The 26236-nt window shown below is 44.7% G+C and overlaps 1 protein-coding gene across 6 annotated transcripts in view; it reads left to right on the forward strand.

The window, feature by feature from the left end:
• Window positions 1-26236, forward strand: part of HBP1 (HMG-box transcription factor 1) — a 735347-nt gene that overhangs the window by 150180 nt on the left and 558931 nt on the right. For 3 of the 6 annotated variants that reach the window (XM_069629135.1, XM_069629136.1, XM_069629137.1), the window contains one exon: window positions 12574-12766. The exons of the other annotated variants lie outside the window; for them this stretch is intronic. In XM_069629135.1, the coding sequence (XP_069485236.1) occupies window positions 12574-12766 (193 nt within the window). The remainder of the gene's footprint in view (window positions 1-12573; window positions 12767-26236) is intronic. 6 annotated transcript variants of the gene reach the window in all.

The raw sequence follows: 26236 nt of genomic DNA on the forward strand, positions 1-26236 counted from the left end.
TTGAGCAGAACGTTTTTTTAGCTTTATCAGCCAAAATGATTTTCCAATAATCAATACTGACCCTATTCGCCAAATGGTAGCCCAAATAAATGACAGTCTTGACCTGCTCCACATTATCGGGTCCCAGAGTCCAAACCAAATGTTGACCCTTAGTTCTATGAGACAGAACCAAGACCTAAGACTTTGAGGCATTTGGAAAGAAGTTGTTATCCAGGGCATATTTAAAAAAGGGTTGCATTTTCACTCTGAGACCATGCAGTGTTATGTCAAAAAGTAGAAAATCATCCTCGAAGGCCATCCACTCCAGCCTCACACTCCCCAACCTAGCCGGAGCGATGGAGGGACCCTGCCACAGTCCCTCAACATCGCAAACGTATAGGTTGAAGAGCGTCAGTGCCAGGGTGCACCCCTGTTTGACTCCCGTATAGGTATCTATTTAAGGTGACAAGACACCATCCTCGGACAGGCAAACTCGTACGGTTGTGTCTGTATGTAATAGAGCGTTCAATTGAACCAGTTTACGGGGGAAGTTTAAAGAAAGCTTTTTATACCAAAGCCTGGACCTAATAACGCCATCAAAAGCACTAATCGTATCCAGAGAGGCTATGTAAACTTCCCCCCACCTGAGAATGATGAATATAATCACTCAGATGTGACAAGATGGAAGCGTTGAGTTAGGTACCCAGCTCTTCTCGAAACCCCACCTGCTCTTCTCGAAACTCCACCTGAAACCGACTAAGACGATTAAGTTCTCTGATGGCACAATTAAGGTCCCATAATAGGAGAATGGAAAAGACCTTACTTGTGGCATCGGTCAATGCGATAGTTCGATAGTTGGACAGGTCCACTTTATCACCCCTTTTATAAATTGGTGCAATGATGGATTTAACCCAAGAAGCAGGCACAGTATGAGATAGAAAAATATGGTCAAATATTGGTTTTAGAAGTTCAGCTCAGAGGTCCGGATCCTGTTTAAGAACAAAAGGAGGAATACCGTCTGGACCCGGGGCCGGCTTGAGCCGACCAATAGCCCACACGATATCCTCCCTATTCCAAGTACATAAACCCATGACAGGAGCGGCCAAAACGGAACCCTCGGAAAACCTGAAATCATCAGGTAAGGCAAATTTCTCAGTATGGAATGACACCCAGCTAGCGGAGTCTATGGGGCAGTCCATACTCCCTTTTACGTTCCCCATAACCTGTTAACAGACGACCAAAATTGGCCGTCTTTGCCCTTACACAAGTACTCCAGCATATGCTGATGACACAAAAGGTGAGCGTCCATCCTGAGAGACTATACATAGTTCTTGGTGTATAGTCAAAAAGTCGAAAACATAATGTCGAATAGCAAAAATGTCGAAAAAAAAATGTCGAATGTAAAAAAGTCGAAAAAACATACATATAATAGGAAAAGTCATAAATTCGAAAAAAAAATGTCGAAAAAAAAATTGAAAACCCAAAACACTCTTTTTTTTTTTTAACCCAGATAGTAACATTTATTATGGGGGGGGGTCCCCCCCAACCCCCCATCCCAAACCCCTACCCCAACCCCCCCCCTCCTCCCCATCCCCCCCACCCCCCATAGATATACCTTTAATTATTTTAAAAAAATCTTTAATATAATATTAAATAATTAATTAATTATTTAAAAAACCATCCCAAACCCCTATCCCCAACCCCCCCCATCCTCCCCATCACCCCCACCCCCCATGGAAATACCTTTAATTATTTTTAAAAAAAAGTTTAATCAAAAATTTATTATTAACACATAAAATCGAAAAAAGTCGAAAAAAAGTCGACATTTTTGTTTTTCCACATTTTTGTTTTTCGACTAAATATTTTCGACATTTTTACTTTCGAATATATTGTATTCGAAATTATGACTGGATACCATAGTTCTTGTATCTCAGAAGGAGTCTGCGCTTGCGCGTAGCATACTCGGAGGCTGACAGCCCCAATCTCTTCAGCTCAACCAGTTCCCTTCTTTTGCGAGACTTAGACTGAGAGATTCCGTCATCGCTCACTTAAACTCTCTTACTCAAATTCCCCAAGCTGGGATGGGCTCGAACTTGACGAATACAAGAGAGAATAGAATTTTATATGCAGAGGCCATACCTCCATCCATTAAGTCACCACCAGGGGTGGCAAGGACTGCTTACTTCAGAGACACAAGCAGTAGCTGGTTAAATTTGTAGACCGTTTTCCTATTTCACACCACAGTAGTTCCCTTGTTGGAGTACAGACCCGCCATATCCGGTTGTATACAGGGGATAGAAATGGAAATAGACAAGGAAAAGGATAATGGTAAATGGTCCCCCAAATCAGATGGAAGGTGGCTCAGGTGACTGCAGTGATTCCTAATACCGTTTGAAACATAAATGAAATCTATCCTGGAAGACGACTCCCCTCTATGCCAAGTGAATTTGGGTGCAAAAGAGGCTGGCGGGTGATCTAATAAGGACATATCCCAATTCCCCAAAAGGAAATCCCACCAAATACCTCTTCCTATATTCACATGCTGCTTAGTGGGTAGAGCCCCATGGATTTCCATTGGGCCCCATCTGCACAGAACAAATTAAAGTCACCTCCCAAAATCACTTGATTACCACATCCCCTCTGAATACAATCAAACATAATTTCCCCCAGGCCATCCTCTATAGTGTGAAATTTAGTAACAAGATTGGCGTAAGGCCAGGCCCTGAGTTCAGCCCAATAGCCAAAAGCTGCTCTGCACTAAATAAGATCTCCCATGAAAGCCCCAAACTAGAATCTATAGCAATTGAGAGGCCCCCTCTCGGACGCCCCTCCTCACCTCTTGTAGCAGGACAAGAGATAGTATGAAATCCTTCAAAAAAAAGGATTAATCATAAGCATTGTTTCTTGAAACAAATCTTTGGAAATCTATTGCCTGCGGGTTGAGCATAACTTTGTATAGATTAGAGCTGCCACAGGTATTCCAGGAGATGACTTCAATATCAATTCTGACATGCATGTCCCGGATCATGCCTCAAACTCTCTAAGGTCTTGAGAGCCAGCTGAATCCAAGACCAGTCATGGCCATTCCCCAGAAGGTTAGAAACCAGGGACAACACTATACCAGAATCACACGGCAGTGCGGCAGGAGACCTTAACGTTGAGACAGGAGTCAATGCTACAGGTTCCTTAAAACTGAGAAATGTCTTAGCATCGGCCAAACTTTGCAGTTTCACAAGGTCAAACCCCATGGCCTGCAGATGAATCTGTTGGTCCCACACCATGGTAGCAGCCCTGACCGAGTGAATATCACTAACAATTCTCATTTCTAGATAGAGATATAGCATCTAGATCGTCTGTAGTTATTGTTCTCAAAAGTGTGACCACCTTAAATATGGTCAGTAGCCCTGACCTGTTAAGTGTTGTCCCTTTCACAACATTTTCATTGGGTAACTAGCCTATGATTTTGCTACTAGATCGCCTTGCTATTTTAGTTACTCATTTTTAATTTTAGCTATAAAATCGGGCTTACCACCCTATTAGCCGAGAGATGGCATATTAGGAGGGAAATAATGCTTTTAGGTGTTTGGTTATTTTTTATCCACCCATTGACTTCCCATGGCCATGATAATCCCTGTGGCCATTCCTACCTGCTTCCTGCCCATCCCCACCTAAAACACACCCTTCTGGGATCTTTTTGTGCTAACTTTACAAGCCTTAAAATCAAACTTTGCACTCGATATTCCTCCCAGGGTTTTTTTCAAAGCAGTCTTCTAAAAGCTAATGGTTTAATTGGTGCTCTACTGTGTAAAACAAATGTCTTTAACAGGTCTTACTTTAGCCACTACATTTATAAGCAGTATGTGTGTCCTTCACTGAAGAACTGTTAAAAACCAGCATTAGAAAAGTCGCCTTGTGTATATGTATTAGATGGGCATTTGCCAGACACTGCTATCATACGCCCAGGTACGTGCACCATTTTCAAGCTGTTACCGTTAATGACCATTTAATACCATGACAGCAGTGTCTGGCAAATACCTTTCCCATAGCTACACAAAAGCCCAAACTGTTGGCATTGCCAATGTTCGTCTTCTTTGGGGTCGCAAAATGCTCAATGTGCACGTGTACGTCTGTGCCATGGGTTGTTTCTGTTTTTATACAAATGCAACAATTACATATTTTTCCACTTTGTCTTTGAAGTCAAGAAAAAGCTCAAGTAGTGTATTTTCTGAGGGACCTAAACACATTGCCCATAGAGTGAGCGCCTCATCTCCATTTCCTCTTACATTGCCCATAGCTGCAGTGTATGCGTTATTCGGTATTTACTATCCAGTATGATCGCATAAACCTTAGCTACTGCGGATCTCGCATTTTGTGTACTGGAAAACCACATTCATAGTAGCTCTCACTTCTCCAAGATTAAACAAGCTTGATGTGCTATATTCAGAAGAGACTTGCGCGCACCGTAGCAAGTACCTCCAAGTACTGCTTGGCCGCTCAACATTTGTCTCCCGAATTGAAAAAAGACTTTGAATCCGAGCTCAAGGACTTTTATATATCAAGGACTGCGTTTACCAGCAGGCTTTGTGTGCTCTACTGCTGCCACGCCCTTTTGAAGGCGTGTATATAATCAGTAGGGCGCGCTGACCGCACGCGTGCTCTGTAGCAAGTACCTTCAAGTACCGTTTGGCCGCTCAACTTTTGTCTCCTGAATTGAAAGACTTTGAATCTGAGCTCAAGGACTTTTATATATCAAGGACTGCATTTACCAGCAGGTGAACACCCCATTATCCAGCCTTAAGGAGTAACTAACGTTGACCTGATATAATTTTATAACCGCTTTTTTTGTTTGTTTAGGCTTTGTGTGCTCTACTGCTGCCACGCCCTTTTGAAGGTGTGTATATAATCAGGAGGGCATGCGCACCGTACCAAGTACCTTCAAGTACCGCTTAGCCGCTTAGACGCAGAGCTGCGGAGCTACGGTCTGTTACTACGGTTTAATAGTCCCATATGAGCAAGTAGTGATCATTGTATTTTACCAAATCCTATGTATAGTATTACAGGAGAAATAATTATTGATTGCGGTTTTTAATTACTTCATTACTTAATATTTATTTTATTATTTTACTTAGTTTTCCTTTTACTACTTTGTCCATTTTTGTTAAGTGGAGGATCAGAGTAAAAATTATGTCAATCAGTCAAATATCTTTTATGCAAGTATACACGCTTAAATCCAATATGCCGGCCTTACCGGAGCTCCCACTGACTCCATCGGCAAACTCATCCAAAACCTCAGCAAAACCGAAGCGTGCATCTTCACGCAAATCGATAACGCTCACGCCAATAGCACGGGCGCCGAGTCTCAATAAAGACATACGGTTGTTCTGCGCCCTGCCGAAGAGCATTGCCAACGCATTGAATGCTGTCCAGAACAATGTTGATATCGAATCGAATGCTGACAAATGTAACGCTGAAACAAGCGTCAAAGTTAAAACAGATGTAGGAAAAGAACTTCAAGGCGAAAAGCAACTCATTTCAAATAACACAATTTTGCAAATAATGAAATCACCCATCAATAAGAAAACGCAAAGGCCGCAATTAAAATGTGTGGAAGAAATTACAGAAAGTATTGAGGTGGTCTCAGACTTTTCAATCCAGGCTAGTGTTAGAAACATAACCACTTCTTCAATCACAATATCCCCAGATTACAACGCGCGATGTTCCATTGACTCCAGTATTTCATCTACTGCCTCCTATATACAACCGACCCTGAGGCGTCGTTTGCTATCCATGGAGCAAATTACAGAACAAACTAGCGATGGATTGATTGAAATTACTCTTACTGCAGTGAACACAAATATTAAAAGCTTATTTAAGTTGTTTGAATCTCTCAAGTTTAAACTCAAACTTCAATCATGCCAAATTCAAAAAATTGTAGACTGGATTGAAAAAAAAAAATCGTTTGCCCAGTCCCTCAAAGCCAGTCCTCCAACCTATGGAAGGTAGAGATGTGCTAATAAAGAGCGTACAAAACACTATAAAATGTGCTGCAGTGTCTGCTTTACCGACATTTACACGACTAATTTGTCTGGTGGAATGTGGAGAGGTTGTAGCTGTCGAATCGAACTCGTCCTGTATTAGTATAGAAAACCAACCTACTGACCTTCAACCACCACCTAGTCAAGAAATCTATGACGTTTTTAATAAACGTTCCCGTGCCAAAGGACGTCCGAGACATTTAATTTCAAAACCCTATAAAAATATCTCCAAGCCAAATAGAACCATGAAGGCCAAAACTCAAACACCAATGATAGATCTTACGAAACCCGTTTAATTTTGCCACAAACCCGACTCAATCCCAAATGCGGCTCTAAAAGTTGATACGCCTTCGAAAAGACCTCCAGATGAGCTCATAATGAATCAACAACCTCCAATAAAGATGCCACCTTCAGTTAACTCACCACTGGACCAATTAGTTGCAATCACTGAGAGATCAGTGGCCGAGCGAGTAAACGTGCTAAAGGAGAATGTGTTGCCGAAGAAAGCCGCTACTACACAGTTGGCGGCGCCAACAATAAAAGCCTCAAAGGAACCACAAGAACACCTAAATATAGATGATCGTACAGGACTCATCAAAGCAGCGGTAGATACCTATCTCTTACAACGGTTAAATGACATAACCTCAACTGCCACTATGAAGACTGCTGCCATAGAAAAACCTCAACAAAATTTCAGAGTTGATCATCATTTAAATATAAACCAACTAAAGACCACGGCGCAAGATCATAATGCAGCCATACATTAATCAATTCCTCCCAAGATACAAGAGCGATCCAGTACAATGGAGACAGGCAGTCACGATCAAACAAAAAGAGATGGCTATGAAAAAGTATCCAATACAATGGAGAAACTTACGCACAATCAAATAAGAAGAGATGGCAATGAAAAAATAACTAGGAACGAGCATAAAAAAAACAACTTCTTAAATTATCCTACACTGATACTTAAGTGTCGCAGTGCTCCGTATGAAAAATATGACCTATGTAGAAGTAGCATTTTGAACATATTCAATGAGATAGATGAATTGGAGGATTTCACGTCTGTTGACATTGATCAGGTCGAATTCGTATGCGACAGCAACTTATCGATCGTGCGTTGTGGATCAAGTCAGGACTAGTTTTGAACACCCTCTGGAGGGCCAAAATGGTACTCTTCGGGATGGGATTCCTGTTGGCACAAGATCCGGAACGACTAGTCCATGAGCCTAAGGATCTGACATCTACAAGAGACCAACCACAATCATCACAGACAACGCAACCAGACTGCCAGTGTGCATTTTGTGAACTCGAACCAAAAGCATAACCATTGCCTGATGCGCCGATGAAAATTGTGTCCCTACTTAGTTGGAATTCCAGAGGAACCGACCACCTGCAATTGGACCAAAACAAAGGCATAAATGATTTCGAGATAGTCGCCCTTCAGGAGACGTGGATGACAACACCGCCGATTTGGGATGACCATGAAATAACTTTATTACCTGCGATACCTGCTGTGAATGGATGATCGATGGCAGGCCTTTTAGTTGCTGTCAAAATCAGTGCAGGTTTCACACTGCAACCTTGGGCGTCTCCGAACAATTTTACCCAATTGGTTAAAATATCAAATGGTAGTCAAGATATAGCTTTGATCAATCTATATAGAAATCCAGTTGCCATCTCTGATAACATCTTCTACAAAGATTTATCCACATTGCTTGAAACTATAGCCAAAACAAATAATATCATGGGGACCATAGTTGTAGGTGATTTCAATCTTAATAGCGTGGATCCAGACAAAAGAAATAACCTACAAGGAATTATGAGACTGCATAACTTTATGCAAGATGGATGCCTCAGAAAGGCGAATGGCTCTCTGCCGGGAGAAATACTGGCTCAGCCCACATGGCAAAGAGGATCCGCGAAAAGTATCATTGATTATATATTCCTCCCAGAAGATCTGTTTATGAGGGTAACGAATTTCGCAATTATGAATCAGACTACAAGTGACCATCATATTTTAACTCTAACCTTGTCTTGCGATGATGATTCTAATATACAACAACAACAATGGATGACAAAGAATCTCATCATTAACAACGCCAAATCTCGCTTTAGGTGGACACATGACAAACTAAAGATGCTGAATGCTGCACTACAAATTTATCAATCGGGACCCGATTTTGAGTCGTATGTGGGCACATTAGAGCCGTTCAAAAATCTGAATAACCTTCAAGACCTCAGGACAAAGAAACATAGTCATACTTATGACTATCATCTTCAACAAATAAAGACAACTTATAGAAAGGCTTTAAGATCTGTCTGCAAACTTCCATATGACGAAAGACAACAAGCTAAAAAATCTATCAAATGCAGATATAGAAATTGGATTCGTTCGTACAAGGTTAATATGTTTAAAAAAGACAGCAGAACTTTGATGTCTTCAATCTCCAGTAAAAATGCCTCACAAATATGGATGCTGCTAAATGAAAGAACAGGGCAAAAGCAAGTGGACACTCGGCTGAATGGTGTATCGGAAGCTCAATGGGTAGCACATTTTTCTGCATTATATCTAGATGAAAAATGTGATAATTATCAATACATAAGGCAATCTGACTCATCGTGGAGCCTGGAATGCTCGGAGGAAATCATAGAAGGGTTAATAATAAAATCCTCAAGCTCACGTGCAGCAGGCCCTGATGGCCTCACAAATTATATGTTAAAAGAACATCCGAAACAGTGGACCATCATCCTCAACAACATTTTTAAACATATACTTCAAACACAAAAGATCCCAAATTCATGGTGTACATCTCTCATTGTCCCCATTTCCAAGAAAGGCGATCGAGGAGTGCCGTCAAATTATCGCCCGATAGCACTCCTTGACACTCCTGGGAAAATCTTTACACGCCTAGTATTGTGCGATTTCTATCTTTGGTTAGATGAAGCCAAACAACGGGATCCAAACCAAACAGGATTTGTCGCAGGTATGGGGACCGCGATAAACCTACTTGCATTGAATGCACTAAAAAAAGGCCCATAATTCTAAAGTTCCTATTTACTTTGCTTTCATTGATCTGCAATCCGCTTTCGATTCTGTATCGAGAGTAAAATTAATTGAGAAACTTATCAAAGCACAATGTCCACCAAGTCTAACAGATATCATTTATAAATTGCACTCTGCTACATTGGTGCAGATTAGACTATCAATAATGGGCCTTCTGTCATCAGCAATTCGAACTGCAAGAGGGCTGAAGCAAGGTTGCATACTTGCCTCAGCCCTATTTAATTTTTTTTATCCACAATGTAAAAGCAATCTTTGCGAGTATTGATTCTGATTCTCTGAAGATGCACAAGGTTGTGATACAAACTCTTTGTATGCAAATGATCTTGTCTTAATATCAAAGACCCCGACGGGGCTTCAGAGATTACTGATAGCTCTTACTCAATACTTTGACAACAATGAACTTGTCATCAATTTAAAAAAATCTCAAATTGTTAATTATGCACCTAAATGCTCATCTCGAAACAGGATGGAATGGAAAGGCAAAAATGTGAATTAAGAAATTGTACCTAATTATACTTATTTAGGACTTGCCTTTGATGGCATCCCAACTGCTAATTCACAGAGGATCATTATTGAAAACAAGGTGACCTCAGCCATATCTCAAACCAAGCTAACCCTATACAAGTTTGGCAAATTTTCCATCAGTCCAGCAATTCTATTTTGGCGTCAGAAAATCACTCCAACATTGCTGTATGGCCTTGAATCAAGTAGTATCATTAAAGGTAACTACTTTAACAAACTTGACACCAAATATTGGTGACAAATTTTAGGTGTCCCCCAAAGTATTCCGGGACCTCGACTGAGATATGAGCTGGGTCTCACGTCGTTACAAGCCAAATACCATTGGCAACTATGTGCCCTCTTTCGGAAATGCCTGGTATATTCTAAAACTGATACACTATTAACAACACTTGCAAATTACATGTTTTCATCTAAGCATCAATTTGTACAAGAATGGACAAGAAATGTTATGGAAATCATGGCGATTGCCGATGTGTCTTTGGAAACTTTGATTACCGACCATGATAGAGCCAAAAAGAAGATCTTTCTACAAGACTGGATAATCACACAATCAATTTGTCTAACCTATAAACATTTTATTCAACAATGTTTTGGTGAAAAGAAACTTGGCACTATAGAGCCCTATTTGTGCAAGGCTCCAAATGCTCAAATACGTTCTGCCATCTTGAGATTACGTGAATCTATGGCCCACCCGTGATATCATGGCACAACGGAAACAGATTAGTCAAGAGGAAAATTATTGTCGATTCTGTGCCAATGCATCAAAGAGACTCTTGAACATCTGGTTACAGTTTGCATAGCACTGTCTGATTTGAGATGTAAGCATTTTGTAAAACACATGGTTCAGATCGCAAATGTGCCCCCTGAATATAGATGGGCCATGATAGTAGCAACAGGAAATATGAGCATTCGTATAGCCACAATCAATTTCCTTAATGCATTGCATTTGTATGATGAGAATAACACTGCAGAAATGTAAAAACCACTAGGTAAAGACATTAATATCATATGTATAATGTAATCATTATACATCTATACAAACAATAAATGTGATGAAGAACCTGTTCTAATAGCCCTGAGTGATTTTAGTGATGAGAAATATATAGCACCAAGTAAACTTAGCTTGAAGGATCCTATAACTTTAATGTTATAATAATTAACATCATTCTTATTAATCATTCATTTACCATTTGGATATGCTGCTGTATTTTTGTCATCGGGATGATCACGACATCATTGTAAGATAACAAGTGCGATTTCTTTTAATTTTTATTGTAGTGCATCTTTTGTATAAATTGAAAAGTTGAGAGATCAGCAAAATCAATAAAAAATATTTTAAAAAAAAAATAAAGAGTCTTGCCGTTTTTCACAAGTTCAAGCTGGCTCCAACAATACACCCGTTTTTCTTTTTTTTGGTGAAGGTTCTGTTGGACTTTCATATTAATCAGGAGCTTTTTCTCCCTTACCTTTATCCTGGTAACATCGGAAGGAATGTTGAACATGTATATAGAGCACTTCCTGTTTCTGTTGGAACTAAAGTAACTTTTGGGAGGCTGATTGCGGCTGCTTCAGCATCTAAGTCAACTTAATAAACTGGGCTGTGTCTTACCTATTTCATTGCTATTTTGTTAATGTTTGTTCACCTCCACAAGGCATCCATGCTCATTTGGTTAGATCTTAGGTGCCTTCACAGTTCCTTTTTAAAGGCATATTCTTTTAAATTACAAGATGTACATGTCAGCATTAAATTGCACCCATGTTATAGCCATCGCTCTCTAGATTTCAGTTTGGAGGCAGGGTGTAACGTTTAGTCATTCTATTATGTAGAACCTGTGTTGCTCTGCGTTGTCTTGCTTTTAAGACGAGCATGTTGCCACTGAGTTGTACTTCTTGTGCTATACGGCTGATTTCTTTTTCTTGCAAGTTATTTTAAGCATGTTTCTTACAAAATAGTTTTAAGTGGTTAGGGAGCTTGCAATTATTTTATTTTTTTAATCATTTTGAACCAGGAGCCACAATGTTGTTTTGAGCGTTGCAGGTTTTCTGTTGCAGGCAACTGTCAGGACTTCTGCTGAGGACTTAAGAATTTGGTACCAGAATGCGATTTTCATAACGTGTTGGAGACTTTGTCGTATTAATGGCTAAACTTTTTCATTATTGCGAGGTTAAATTCATTCTTGAACAGTTTTTTTTTTTTAAGGTGTTTGAGGACCTCTAAAATCATGTGTGATGTACATGGGAAATTCGTTTAGTTTAGTTTTACAATTTTTAGCTATGTTTGTTTATTATGATACGTTTTGAGTGCCATACAATTCGAACACTAGCGCCCATATTATGGAAATGTGTCCATTTGCGTGGATGCAAATTTCTTCAACCAATAGGACTATTTTTCGCTCTGTGTTGTACTTTTCAGATGAATTCATTGTGGAAATGAGATTGTGGGAAGATAGAGGGGAGACCATTGCAGTCCCCTCAACCCCTCTGTGAATGGTGGCTCTTTGGCCCTCACGGCCACCCCTTGTCCCATAAACCACCTGGTGTTTGGGAGTACTGGGGGAAAGACCCTTCACTGCCACCTAATTAGTAAAGAGTTTTTAAACCGATCTTAATTTGGCTGGGGTTTCTCCTTTCCCACAGGCTACTGTCATGCTATAATGACTTGCAGTACTGCTCATAAGCAAATGTGTTTCAGCAGGGTAAAGGGCAGGTATCCACTGGTTGGAATATATTGACCAGCATAGACCTACGTTCTGTTCTGCCTATCAGATCATCATGGGGATATAGTCTACGCATGGTGAAGTTGTACCACTCATTCGTGAATTTTTGGCTTTAAGCTGTATGGTAAAATGGTTTTATCCTTAAGTACTTCTTTTTTTTTGTTGTAAAAAGAAACTGTTTGCGTATGATATATGGTAAAACATGGAAAGGAACTGAAACATATTTGGCCTTTTTATTGTATTTATTTTCTTTTAGTCCAGTCTTTTGAAATATTACAACATGGTGTGGGAAGTTAAAACAGATGAAATTCCCAGCTTAGTACAAAAAGTGCAGTTATTGGTGGATAAGACCTCATCAGGACTAAATAGCTCACTAGAGATGCTGAAGTGTAATGAAAATCTTCCATCTTCACCCGGCTATGAATCTTGTGATGATCAAATGGAACTTGGTAAGTAATATTGTGTCTAGACATGACAATGATGTGAAATGGTATTGTGCTCTAGGCGTTAATATTTGAAATCCTAATTATAAATCATCCCTTCCATAAATCTATCTGCAACAAAATCACTGTACCTATGCTAGTAATGAGAATCTAATCGCAAACCACTTTTACTCTCCTTCAGGCTACAGTAGTAATGTCTTATTTGGAATCACCCAAGATTATCACATGGAACCAAAGTAGACGGAGCATTCTAGTTGGTTACTTCTTTTTCTGTTTGTATCAGGGGTTGTCTCACTGCATCCTGACAACTTTTGGGCTTGGGTGAAGGTTTCGATTTCCAGTGTTAAAACTATGTGTAGTCAACAGGTAACTCTCTTAACGGGAAATTAAACACCCCCACCCATGTTTAAAAAAAAGCATAAGAAATTTAATTTGTACTGCGCAGTTGAATTCTTGTTCAATGATGACAAATATATTTCCCTTTTCATGTTTTTTTTCCAAACTTTACTTTTATTATTGACTTCTATTCCATAACAATAGAAAGACTCAAGGGATTTACTCAGCCCACAGTAGACTGATATGCTTGGTAAATACATTATACACTGTGCTTGGAGACCACTGTTTATTGTAAACCCATCTGTTAACTCATACAGAGAAGAGTCCATTTGGGCCAAAAATCCTCTTTTACCGAGGATTCACAGCCTGACGATGGGGATAATGTTAATCCATGCCAGACCCAAGCTGGAGAACACTAACAGGTAAGTAACTTGTTCCTTCTTCTACACAGGCCTTTTCGGCTTTAATAGTCTTATCTTGAGGAGGCCACCAGGGGGTGCTCTCATGATAGCAGCCTGAGCACGTAGCTCCTGTGTTGCTGGGCCGTTGGGGGTAAAGAGCCCCACCTAACCCCCCCCCCCCCCGACCCCAGGCTGACACCGGCGGCACCACTGGGGTGTGAAGCCTTGAGGCGTGTCCTCCCAAAGTTTCAACGAGTTTAAGTGCTTCCAGACGGAGGTGCAACGGACAGAAGCCAGCCACGGGAAAGTGAAAGTAACTTTACCGATGCAGCGTTAGCCCGCCTGAGCAGCGAGGTTGCAGGAACAACATGGGGCCTGTGTGTAGTGACCCGGGCCATGGAGAGGTGCGTACTCACCAGCAGAGGTGTGAACCTGGGACCGGAGGGGTTGCTGGCATATATCCGGCTGGCCCCAGAGGTGAGGAACCTGTGAAAATGTGGTGCAACTGAGAAGATGGGGCCTGCCTGGAGATACAGAGGCCCGGCAGGGGATGGAGGCCCGCAGCAAGAACTGGCTCCCGGAGAGGTGAGACCGCAGTGAGAGTGGAGTGGGGCAACGGCTGGACCAGAAAGGAGTCGGGTGGGGGGGGCAATTGGGGGGGATCCTCCTCCCATCACCCCGGAGAGTCAGGGTAGAGCCTGAGAGACAGGGCTCTGCCCCAATCTAGGGAGGTGTGGGCCCTCAAGCTGCGGCCAGGGGAGGCCCCAAAGTAGGGACGACAGGCAGGTGAGCAGCAGGCGAAGGCCTATCGGAAGAGTGGAGGGTGCTGCCCCAGGGTGCAGTGTACTCTGTGAGAGGGGCTTCATGTGAGGAGGAGCTGGCTCGGGAGAAGCTTGCATAGAAGTGCACCGACAGCCCAGGCCCCGGACTGAGCAAACACCTGCAAAAGGGGCCCTGGAAAGGACATTGGGACCAGTGGGTGACGGGAAGCCTGCAAAATCGGGAGGCACAAGGGTGGACCTGGTGGCTGACGGGAACCCGGCAGAATCAGAAGGCACGGAGGTACAAGGGTAGACCGCAGTGTTTGGGAAAGGCTGGTGGCCAGCACCTCCCCCCGCCCCCGACTCTTGTCAGGAGGCACCCCCGCAGAAGAGTGAAGACTGGTGGGGATTCCTACTCGAAAGGGGGGGGGGGGATATGGTTGGAGAGGGGAGCAAAGAGTTTGTTTTTTTGTCCTGGGAGGTAAATGCTGAGTACTGGATGCGATCTGTCCAGAGGTTGGGAATTGATGTAAGAGAATGGTATTATATGATATGGCATTTATAACACCTATACACAAGTGTTTCAACCTGAATAGGGTAGAAAGGTATGATAGTCTCTGAATTTCCACACTGAATATTTAAAGGGCTGAATTCACCAACTAAACGGGCCTTAGTGGCCAGGGTGTTTACTAGAATGGGGATGCATGTTCTCTTCCTTCAAGAAACGAGGTTCACCATTCCATTCCATGCAGATTGACCGGTCAGATATTCTGGGGCTTGGGGAATGCGAAGAAGGGGGGGGGGGGCATTCTGATAAATTAGCGGCTAAAAATGGAGGTTGAAAGGGTGTGGTCTGGTGATGTGGGGAGGACGATATTGCTGGTGGGTTAACTGAGGGGAGTCTGATTCACCTTTGTGGTACTGTACGCCCCCAACCAAGGGCAGTTGCACTTCCTTAAGCCCATGTTGGCCAAAGCCTTGAATTATGGAGTAGGACATTTGGTGCTGGGTGGAGATTTCAACATGTGGGCGACCTGCAGTGGGATAGGAGTTTGATGGGACAGACAGGAATGGTGGTTCCCTCATGTGCGAAGGGAGGCTTGCAGGACTGTATGGATACGCATGGCCCACGGGATTTGTGGCAATTTTTTCACCCACAAGAGAGGGGCACTGGGTTCTGAGATCCACCAAGTTGCCTGGTCCTACCATGACATGGTATCCTTAGACCTGTCTTGGATGGACCTAGGCCCCAACAACTCAAAATGGAGATGTCATGAGTCCCTGTGGAAGGATCCAGTGTTCGGAGAGGAATTTGAGGGGGAGATAAGGGACTATTTCCTGCAGAAAATGCGGGCGAGGTGGATCAGGGGACGGTATGGGATGCTGGGAAAGTGACTCGGAGGGGCCCGCTCTTTAAAGAGGGAGCACGCAGGAAGCGAGAGGACGCTATAGGAGATTAGGGACCTGGAAAGACAAATACAGGCAGCAGAGGAAGGAACGGGGGAGCTGATAGAAGAGCTGAGAGGGAAAAGAGAGGAACTGCGGCTGCTGGAGGTGGGCAGGATAACCCGGAAGCTTCAGTTTCTGAAGCAGACATACTTTGAAAAAGGCGACAAAGCAGATGCTCTCCTAGTGGCGAGGCTACAAGGTCCACATGCAGATGGATGGATAGTGGCGGTTGAGAGTCCAGGGGTTACGCTGGAGACGCCTACAGGAGGAGTGGTTGAGACTTTTGCAGATTTTTATTAGGGTTTATAAAGGGGGGGGAAGACCACTTGGAGGGGGATGCTCTGGGAGCCTATCTGGAGGAGGTGTCCCTACCGAAACAGATCCCCGGAAGAGTCAAGCGAATTGGATGCTCTCATCACAGGAGATGAGATTACAACAGCAATCCGTGGGTTGCAACTGGGAAAGGCGCCAGGGAAAGATTGGTATACCGCCAGCTTCTACAAAACATTTGCAGGCATCCTTGTTCCACAATTGGTCAAAGTATTCAACCATATCCTGGAAACTGGAAGGGCCCCAAAGACATTTGTGAGGGCTCTCATAACGGTGATACACAAAGAGGGTAGGGACCCCAGGGTGAGTGGGTAGTATCACCCAAACTCACTCCTTGATGTGGATGCATAAATATTCACCAGTGTCCTAGCGACGTGAGTCGACTTGCATATGCTGAGACTGGTCCACTCCGATCAGGTGGTTTTCACAAGGGGGAGACAAGGGGCCGACACGATGCGCAAATCCTTGCAGAAGAAGCCCGGAGCGGAGGGGGTAAGCCCACGCTCTTATCTGTGGATGCAGAAAAGGCATTCAACAGGGTGAACTGGGACTTTGTGTAGGCAACGCTGGTCAAGTTTGGATTGGGATTGGGTTTTTTATGGGGTTTATTGTCTTTATACTCAGACCTGAAGGCATGTGTCGCTGCCAATGGGAATTTCTCACGTTGGTTCAGACTGGGTCGGGGCACGAGACCGGGCTGCCCCCTCTGGCCACTACTCTTTGCCCTCTCGCTGGAACCCTTAGCCCAGAAACTACGGGACGACCCTCGAGTAGAAGGGATTCATGTGGGGGTGGAACGTGAATTATATCTTGCTGCACCTCAGAAATCTGGGTTCCTGGGTCTCTATGGTGGTTCAGATAATTGAGGAATACTGGGCACTTTCAGGTTTCCTAATCAACAGGGGGAAATCAATCCTATTCCCGTTGGGCCAGATGGAATCGAGCGACAGGCAGGGTCTAGATACATTGGGGATGAGTGTAGAGGAGGAAAGTGTTAATGTTACAAAGGACATACAGGACTAAGCAAACTTCCCGTCACTCCTAGCGAAACTGTTCGAGGACTTGGAGAAATGGGGGAAATTGACGAATTCCTGGATGGGCCGGTTAAACACCATGAAAATGAACTTCCTCCCAAGAATCCTCTACTTATTTCAAATGCTCCCGATCCAAATTCCCCCGGCTAGGTTCTGAGAAATGAAGAGCTGTCTCCTGAAATTCATGTGGCAGGGTAAGAAAGCGAGGGTCGCTTACAAGGTCCTCGTGCTTCCAAAAGAAAAGGGAGGGGTGGTATTACTGGACATCTTCTGCTATAACAAGCCAACGCCGCTGAGGTTCTGGTCCTGCACTTGCAGGAACAGAGGGATTGTCGGTGGCTGGAGTTGGAGAACTCTCATCTCAGACCGGCGAGTGTAGGAGAATAATTCTGGATGCCGAGAGACAAACCTCCGAGGAGGATAAGGGAACATCCATTGCTAGGGGTCATCGGGTATCTATGGCGGAAGGGAGATGAAAGAGGTCACGACATGGCCCTTCCCTTTGAGTCATTTGTGGGCCCCATGGGTAAGGGACCGCATCCCAAACCCAGAGAGGTTCCAGACTTGGTTTGATGCCAGCCTCACAAGGATTGGTCAGTTATGGAGAGCGGGCCAGTTTATCTCACTGGTTGTTTTGGCGGGGGAACTTGCAATAGGAAACTTATCAGTCTTTTCTCACTTGCAGTTGGGGGTTCTCACGGCCAACGATTAGAAAGACAGAGTAGAGAGGGACTTAACGCTCTGGGAGAAGGTCCTGGACTTGGATGTGTCATGAAAGGACTGATCTCTGCCTTATATGGGGCCTTGGTGGAGGCGGGCAGGGGAAGTACAGAGAAATTTAGGAGTAGGTGGGAGAAAGACCTGGATGGGGGAGTGGACGAAGCGGTATGGCAGAGAATGTGCTGTTGGGGTGTACAAGACCTCTAATGCTTGTCTGTATAAACTTCATGTGATTAAATTGCTCCATAGGTGGCAGTCCAACCCAGTGCGATGTTCCCAGGGACGAGTCCTCTATTTCGGTAAGATTGTGGGGAACGGGCGGATTACTGGCATATGTGGTGGGGGTGTGTCAAGGTCCAGATGTATTGTGATGAAGTCCTTGGGTCAATCAAAGAGGTGAAGGGGATCCCCAGATTGAAAACACAGTTCCTGGTTCTATTTGGTTTGGAAGGAAAAGAGGGGGAATACAGCGGCCTACCTCACTTGTCGCACACACTGTTGCTGGCAAGAAGGGCCTTCCTGGCGATGCATTCGAAAAGACCTGCCCTCCCGAGTAAAAGGGAATGGATAAAAACGGGAAAGAATATATACGTGAGGGAAAGGATCACGGCAGCCATACATGGTAGGGGGATGAACTGCTTGACGGAATGGTCGCAATTCCGGAATAGAGCCCACGGAGGCATAAGCCGTGTAACTTGGAGGTTGATCACGTGGGGCAGGGGAGGAGAGGAAGGTGTGCAGGGACATAGAGGATATTGTGCAAAGGTTTGGGACATTCATATTTTTTTAAATAAGCGAGACATTAAAGTGGTCAAGTGTGACAGATGGCATGGAACAGCAGTGGTTCTCCTCAGGCCAAGTGGTGAATTGAGATGGGGTGTGGGTGGGGGGGGGGGAGGGGCACAGAATAACAATTATGAGTAAGGTTTTCGTTGGCTAGTAGAATGTTGATTTTTTTTCTGTTCATGTTCTGTGATGGGCCGTATTGTATTGCATTATAATGTAAAATCTCAATAAAGCAGAATTTACAATAGTCTATCTTGAGATAGTGCCTTGTAACGTAGTTAATCAGTTCCTTTAATTCCTCAAGGGCACTCTTCCACCTTCTCTAAAGCCCTGTCTAGACAGTTCCTTGTTTCCCTCCTCTAGGCTCTTGACCTTCATTACATTAATATCTCCATTTGTACCCGTTTCAGTCTCTCACTCCCCAGAGACCAGTGTCCCAGGTTTGTTTTACCACTTTGATGTCATGTAAGTACTTTCCTTTTTGGGAACCACTAAGTTCTTCTGTTCCTCTTTGCTGTTGTCTTGGTCTTCCCAGCCAGTGACTCAGTATTACCAGTCTTTTGACTTTCTTACCCATCTTAACTGCTTTTGTAATCACTGGGACGACTGTGATCAGTCCCTCTGGATTCGATATATACTCTCCTGCTTTTGCATTTACTGGGACGTGTATGAATAGCCGCTTTGCATCCGTTATTCTCTTAGCTGTTTTCACAGTTACTGGGATGAGTATGATGAGTCTCTGTGTTCGTTATACTCTTTGCTACTTTTGCAGGTACTGGGGTGAGTATGATTAATCATTTGATATCCCTGACACTCTCTGCTGTTTAGCGTCTGCCCATGGCCCCTCCCGAGTCTCCCGTCGTTCCCTTCACCTCTAGCTTGCCAGGTTGGCGTCACTGTGAGGTCAGGATCACACTGTTTCGAGGAACGCTTTCAGTGTCTTTCTGTCTTTCTTTCCTTCTCTGCTTTGGTCTCTACCGCTCCGTAGAGTAACTTCCTGGATTGTCTCAGCAGTGTTGCGAGACTACGCGGTCCACCTCCTTGAGGTCACTCCACCAACTGGCAATGCTTGAAGCCCCCCCCCCCCTCCCCAGGTTCCTGCACTGCTTTGCTTCTTCGTTCTCCATCATGTCCTCTTGACAGAAAACCTCCCGGAAAGCCCTGGCGCTCCCTCTCCCCGATTTGAACTTCCCAGGCATCACCTTCTCGGTGAACACGCCTATCTAATGTAAGTCCTTCTTTGGTTTTTATGTGTTTTAGCTGGGTCCTCCCTTCTCTTTCTCTGGAGTATTCTTTCTTACTTCATAGTTACCACTCTTCACAGTAGTTTCTATTTCTCATAGAGGAGCAATCAGCATTACTCCTCCACTCTTCTTCTCATTGGATTTGTGTTGGGTTTCTAATATTGGAAGTGGTATCACAATAGCACACAGTGAATACTCTGTTCAGGTTGTGTCTTCTGAGGAAGTGATGGTCTGAGGGGTTCATACGAAAGTGGGGCAGGTATTTACTTCACGGAACGGAGTCCTTGTCCCCAAAAGGGGAGTCTCTCCCTGTGAGGTCCCGCTGACCGCCACCCATAGGGGGAATGTTGCATAGCAGGCTCAACTCCTAGCCTCATACGTAAGTGCTCTCTCTGGGGAGAAGTGACAAGATCCTGTGAATCGTCACAATAGCCACTGGACACCACATCTGCCCGGCAACAGACATTCATGCACCAGAGATGTGGATTGGGACTAGGCAGTCCCTGAACACTTTTCTGGCACACACAAACTGCTGGTTAGCCCCTGAAAGCCACAGCTTTCCCTGTGAAAGGATTTTCATGAGACATTTTCTGACCTAAGGAAACGGGAAGAAAGCCAAAGAAATATATGACCAAAGAACAATCAAAAAACCTCATGGCATTGCCTTCTTAGGGTACTACCTACCTTTAGTAGCCATTTGTAGTAAATGTGAAAGTGTACGAGTAAAATGTAACAGAAAACAGTAAAAATATCACAACTGCCACCAGCTCTTCTATCTCATTGTAATATCAATCAAAAATCCATTATAACAAAAGATGCAAGGATACAAAGTATCCTAATGTAAGCTGATGTGTGCAATTGTAACAATACAAGAATTCACAAAGACATAGGCCCTCATTACAGTTTTGCCAGTATTACTGGCGGGATACCCCTGAAACTGCCTTACCATCTTCGCCGTCCGATATCCCGGTATTACCGGGATATTACGGACAGCGGAGACGATGTTAAGTTCCCATTTCATCGAGTCCCCTAGGATTTAATGGGATGGGATTGCATGAATCACCAGCACCGGTATTACCGGTGCCAATGATTCAGACATTTCTTTGCCGGTAGTGGCCTGATCTACTGGCAGGACAGGCCTGACTGGAGATCCGTGGCCCCCACAGGAAAACTTGTTTTGCCAGTATGGAAAAAATGGCAGTGCTGTAATTACTGTCATTTTTTCCACACTGGCAAAACACATGTTTTGTTAAATTGGGAGGCCGCCAGGGGGCACGCAGTTGATGGCTGCCTAAACCTTACTGCTCCTTGGGCGTTGGACACAAAGGGGAACTGACCCCATGACCCCTCCACCCTTTGACCTCCCCATTTGCAGATCTGACGTTTGTTCCGGGACACTCTGGCTCCAAATTTGGAGACTTTTGGCGGGCAGAAGCCGGAGTTAGTTGTGTGCGTAGTTGGCCCGGCTGTACGTGCAGTTCCGGCTCGAGATGGAGCTCTGTTGTGTTTCATGCGATGTTGCGGCTTGAAGGCTGCCCCTATGGGAAGGTTGGACCCACTCAAGGCACTTGAAGGGAAGCCACAGCCCATAAAATCATGGCAGACGTGGATCCCATATAGCCCCACTCTAGAAGTGTTCAACTAAAGCAGCCCTGAGAGCAGCGCAATGGCACCGAAGAATTGAGGTGGTGAGCGTGTTGAATGGCCTACTCGGCTACCTAATAAGAACCCCCGAGACGGGGCTAGGCGTTTTTGTCCGCACAACAATGGCGTCCAACACATTTGCCTGTGAGGGGTTAACATGGAGTGAGACATTTCGGACTCTAACATATTGGATTTATCTAACTGGAGCACACACAAAGAAAAAGGGGTCTAAAGTGGGTGTTCTCCCTGCAATTGGGCTCCCTGGAATTTTTACGTAAATGAACAAGCCATTGCGTCGGGTCATAGAAAGAGGAAGATACAGCCGGCTGATCCAGCAGTACCGTAAGTGTGTTCATATTTGAGAGGCTTCCCCTCTAGCAGCACAGGGGCTCATTAGACAAGGCGCCACTGGATCATGATTAATCTGGGCTACTTGTACTCTTCAGTCTAACAGGCCTTGGGCGCACCTATCCAAAAACGTAGCTAGAGGGACTGAGTTCTGACACCCCCAATGAACTGGCTTTCGCCTTTCACGGCCCTGTCTGCGTTTGGGCCCGCTTCGCAAGCACAACTGCACTTCCCATGTTCCCGGGGGTGCTACGGCCCTGAATAGCTATTTTTCGAGACAGCAAACACTCTTGTGTCACTCGGGGCCACCCCTTCCTCCGAATACCCCTTTGCTGCTTGACTGCTGATTCCGGTGTTTGGGTGTTCGGCCCATACCGTTCGCATGTTCCCGGGGGTGCTACGGCCCTGAATAGCTATTTTTCGAGACAGCAAACACTCTTGTGTCACTCGGGGCCACCCCTTCCTCCGAATACCCCTTTGCTGCTTGACTGCTGATTCCGGTGTTTGGGTGTTCGGCCCATACCGTTCGCCCAGGCCTAACGCTTGTGCGCCCATAGGGAGCCTTTCCCCAAGGTTCGAGAAACGTTTTTGACACACAAAAGCCTTTTATTGCAATTGGGGAATATTCTACAACATTGCCTTTTCTACTGCTGTGCCTTACCTACTTTACCTTTAATCTGACCCAAGATAGGGATGGACTGCTAAAGCCTTAAGGCATATGTATTCACTGAGTTCCCTCCTCCCCCACTCAGCACTTCTCCCCTCCCACTTCCGTGCACTTGCGCAATCTGAATGACACAAGAGTTAGTAAGATCGTTGTTTTGTCCTCCCTCTGTTTCGCCCTCCTTGTCTTGTCGCACCTAGAAACACTTGTGTACAGGCGCGTTATAAATGCCATATCATATCGTATCATTGCACTTACAGCTCACATCTCCCTCCTAAAATAAGCCTGGCTGCTCTGCCCTACTTCCAAAACCTTGAGTAGTACAGACTTATTTGTTTATTTTAATTTTTCGAACGTGCCAACTCGCCACAGGGCGCACAAATAACAGACAAGACAGTAACCGGAGAGATCTACAACAGACAATGAAACTAGATCAGGATAGCATTGAAGAGGAAAGTTTTCAGCTTTTCTTGAATTCTGAGAGAGAAACAATCTTTTTCATTTCAAGCGGGATAGCGTTCCAGGTGGCAGGGGCCAGTACAACAAAATTCACCTTCACATAATTGGCCAGGCTGAATCAGGGCTGGCTAAGCTTAGCCTGGTCTAGTGACCTGAGAGAGCGCAATGCACGGTATTTCTGGCTTCGGTAATGGACGGTCGCCTGGGGGTACCCAGCACTGCTCTGACAGCACCATTCTGTGTGACCTGGAGGGCAGCGAAGTTGGACTGGGTTGTGCCGGCCAACAGACTATTGCAATAGTCGAGGCGGGAGTTAACCAGGGCAGCTGCTAAAATGGACAGATTTCTTTGTCGTAAGAAAAGGCTGCATGTGGCCAAGAAGTTTATTTATATGGCCACATGGGGCACGGGTCTTGGCAACATGCTGCTTCATAGAAAGTTCGGGGTCCAGGGTGACACCTAGCATTTTCACATTCTTCGCCACTGGGATTATGGTATTGGCTATAGTAAAGCTGGCGTATTCCAGGGCTAGGCTTTTCAGCATATGGCTGGAGGCAGTGATAAGAATCTCTGTCTTCTCCGCATTGAGGGCCATGGAGTTTGCAACCATCCAAGCATGTATGGTTGAGTAAACCGAATAGATAGATAAAGAATCCTGGGCAAAGATGCCTGAAAGCTGAAAGACAACCTGGGTGTCATCTGCATAATTCGTATACCTGACACCCAGGACATCAAGAACTTAAGAAGAGGGAAAATGTAGATATTAAACAGTGTAGGAGAAAGTGAAGAACCCTGGGGAACACCATGTGTGAGCAAGACTGGGGAGGAACGGGCATTGTCAATGGCAACCCTGGCAGTGCGGGGACCTAGGAAAGAGGCGAGCCATTGCGTGGCTGTGCTGGAACAGCCCACCAATGTTTGCAACCAGGCCATCTATATTCCATGGTCGACCAGGTCGAAGACGGCCGACGGTTCGAGCAACATAAGAAGGGCTGGGTGCCCCTGATCGATGATGGCAGAGAGATTGGACTTGATGTCAAGCATGGCGGTCTCCGTGCCATGTTGTGCCCGAAAGCCGGATTGCCGCTGACCCAAGAGGGTGTTTTCCTCAATGAATCGCTGCATTTGTAGGTACGCAACCCGATCCATCACCTTGAGGAGGAGCGGCACATTAATGATGGGGCGATATTTTTTTGCTGTCTAGGATCGAGGTTGTCTTTTTTTTTTGAGGAGAGTAGAAAACCAGGCCTCTTTAAGATCCCTCGGAACTAAACCCTCAAGGAAGGATTGATTGACGAGTTTAGTGATCTAGGGGCCGAGAATATCAAGACAACCAACCAGGAACCTTGAGGGACAGGAATCACCCTTGCAGGTGGTAGGCCTCATATTAACAATGATCTGGGTGATTTCTGATTTTCCGCCTACGTATATGGAGTGAAGGAGAAAGCAGGTTTGGTAGAGCCGGGAGAGTTAGTAGGGGGGCTGTATGATGGAAAAGATGTGGGAGTGGGGGTGTTAGGCAAGATTGTGTGCAGTACCCTTTGGGAGACTACAGCAACCTTGACCTCCTGGCAATAGGAACCCGATCTATGGTATACTTCTGTACTACACAGGTTGGTAGTGTGGCTGAGCAGCCAGTTATCTCAAGAGGGGTCAATGTGAGCAGTAGGGTTTCTACACAGAGATTCACAGTGACAAGTATTCAAATAAACTCTTACACTCAAGGTTTCTTGATTAAACAATTATTAATGTATTTAAGTCATTTGAATAAGCCTTCTTCAGAAGGGCGCAATATACAAGTAACACAAAATACACTTCAAAATACACACTCTTAGTTTCTCTAAATCAGAAAGTACCCATTTGGGATGGCACACATATGGTTCCTACACCCTGAGGTGACTTAAATAACTAGGACAATGTGTACATTATTATGTCACTGGTACATTTAGAGCATTACTGAGTTTGTTGTCAAAAAAGGGTTTGGAAATAAGACAATAAACAAATATTCTGAAGCAGGTATGTACTTTATGAACCCCCAATGCAAAGTAAATTAACCCTTTCCTGGAGGAAAGGTCAAGCACAAAGTCAGAGGTAAGAAGAGTCTTTCAAGGAGCGAGGCCAGCCAATGTTAATTGAGCAGAAGTCTAAGTGAGCTGAAGCACTTCTTGCAGGTAATCAAAAGTCTTGCACAATTTTTTATAAGTCTTTGTAGAAAAAATAGAATCACTGTATGGACACAAGTTGGGAGGCTTGTGAGGGGCAAAGCTGCAAGCAAATCTGCAAAATCAACCAAGACAAGTCTCAACTGAGAACAAGCAAGACTACACAACAAGTGGAAAGTCCCCTTAGTTTTACAGTACCTTTGGTTATAAGAAATTGGTTCCAGCTGGCTTCTGTTCCTGTGTAGGTCTGCAGGTCCTGTTGTTCCTGGGCTTCAGACTCCTGCACTACAAATTGAAGGTCAGCGGCAAACTTCAAATCAGCTGCACTTTGCGGTTTCAGCTCCTCATGTCTCTCGCAAATAGCAACACTGCGGTTCGGATACCACTTTGGACTTTCTTCGCATCTGGGGTCCAGCACTCTGTTGAGGTGGCTCAGGCTTGGGCAGTCCTGCTTCCTGGGAGTCCGGAGGATCTTCCTGGAGCTCGGGTCCGACTTAAAGACACTCACTCAATTCTGGTGTTCCTCTTCCTGGCACTTCAGTTCCTGCAGCAGCAAGGGAAGTACAGCCAGCTTCGAGAGGATTTCCAGATGAGCTCATCTTGGGATCGATTGGTCCCACCAACCCAAGGGGAGAAGTTGTCCTTTGCAGGTCTTCTCTAGTCGAGACAAATTTGGAGCTTCAGCACTGCAGAAGGGCTTCACCGGGCAAACCAACGGTCCAGGAGTTGCAGCAGGCGTCTCTTCCAAGTTCTTCTTTGGATTCCTTCGTCCAGTGAACGGCTCTGCCTTCCAAGCAAAAAGCCTTGCCCTTTTATGCAGGTTTCTCCCATTCATTCGCAGCCTAGCTGTCACTCACACAGCAGGGAGGACAGCCCTCCAGCCAGTCACCCTTGGGTGCATTCCTGTAATCAAGGAGACTAAGCACAGGAAGTTTCGAGCACCTCCTTCGCTTCCTGCCCTGTTGGACACGCTGGAGCCAGAGGCAGGCTTCCCTCGTGAATCCCGCCAAAGACAAAATGAACAAAGGGACCAAACCTGGTTCGGCGTGCAGAGTAAATCTCAAGAAGGACCTTTCCAACAAGAAATGGTGAGAAAAGAAGACTGGGGCTATTTTGACAAAATGGGCACCCATGGGTG

This window comes from Ambystoma mexicanum, chromosome 12 (assembly GCF_040938575.1).
Source record: "Ambystoma mexicanum isolate Mex_15411 chromosome 12, UKY_AmexF1_1, whole genome shotgun sequence".
Classification (NCBI taxonomy): Eukaryota; Metazoa; Chordata; class Amphibia; order Caudata; family Ambystomatidae; genus Ambystoma; species Ambystoma mexicanum.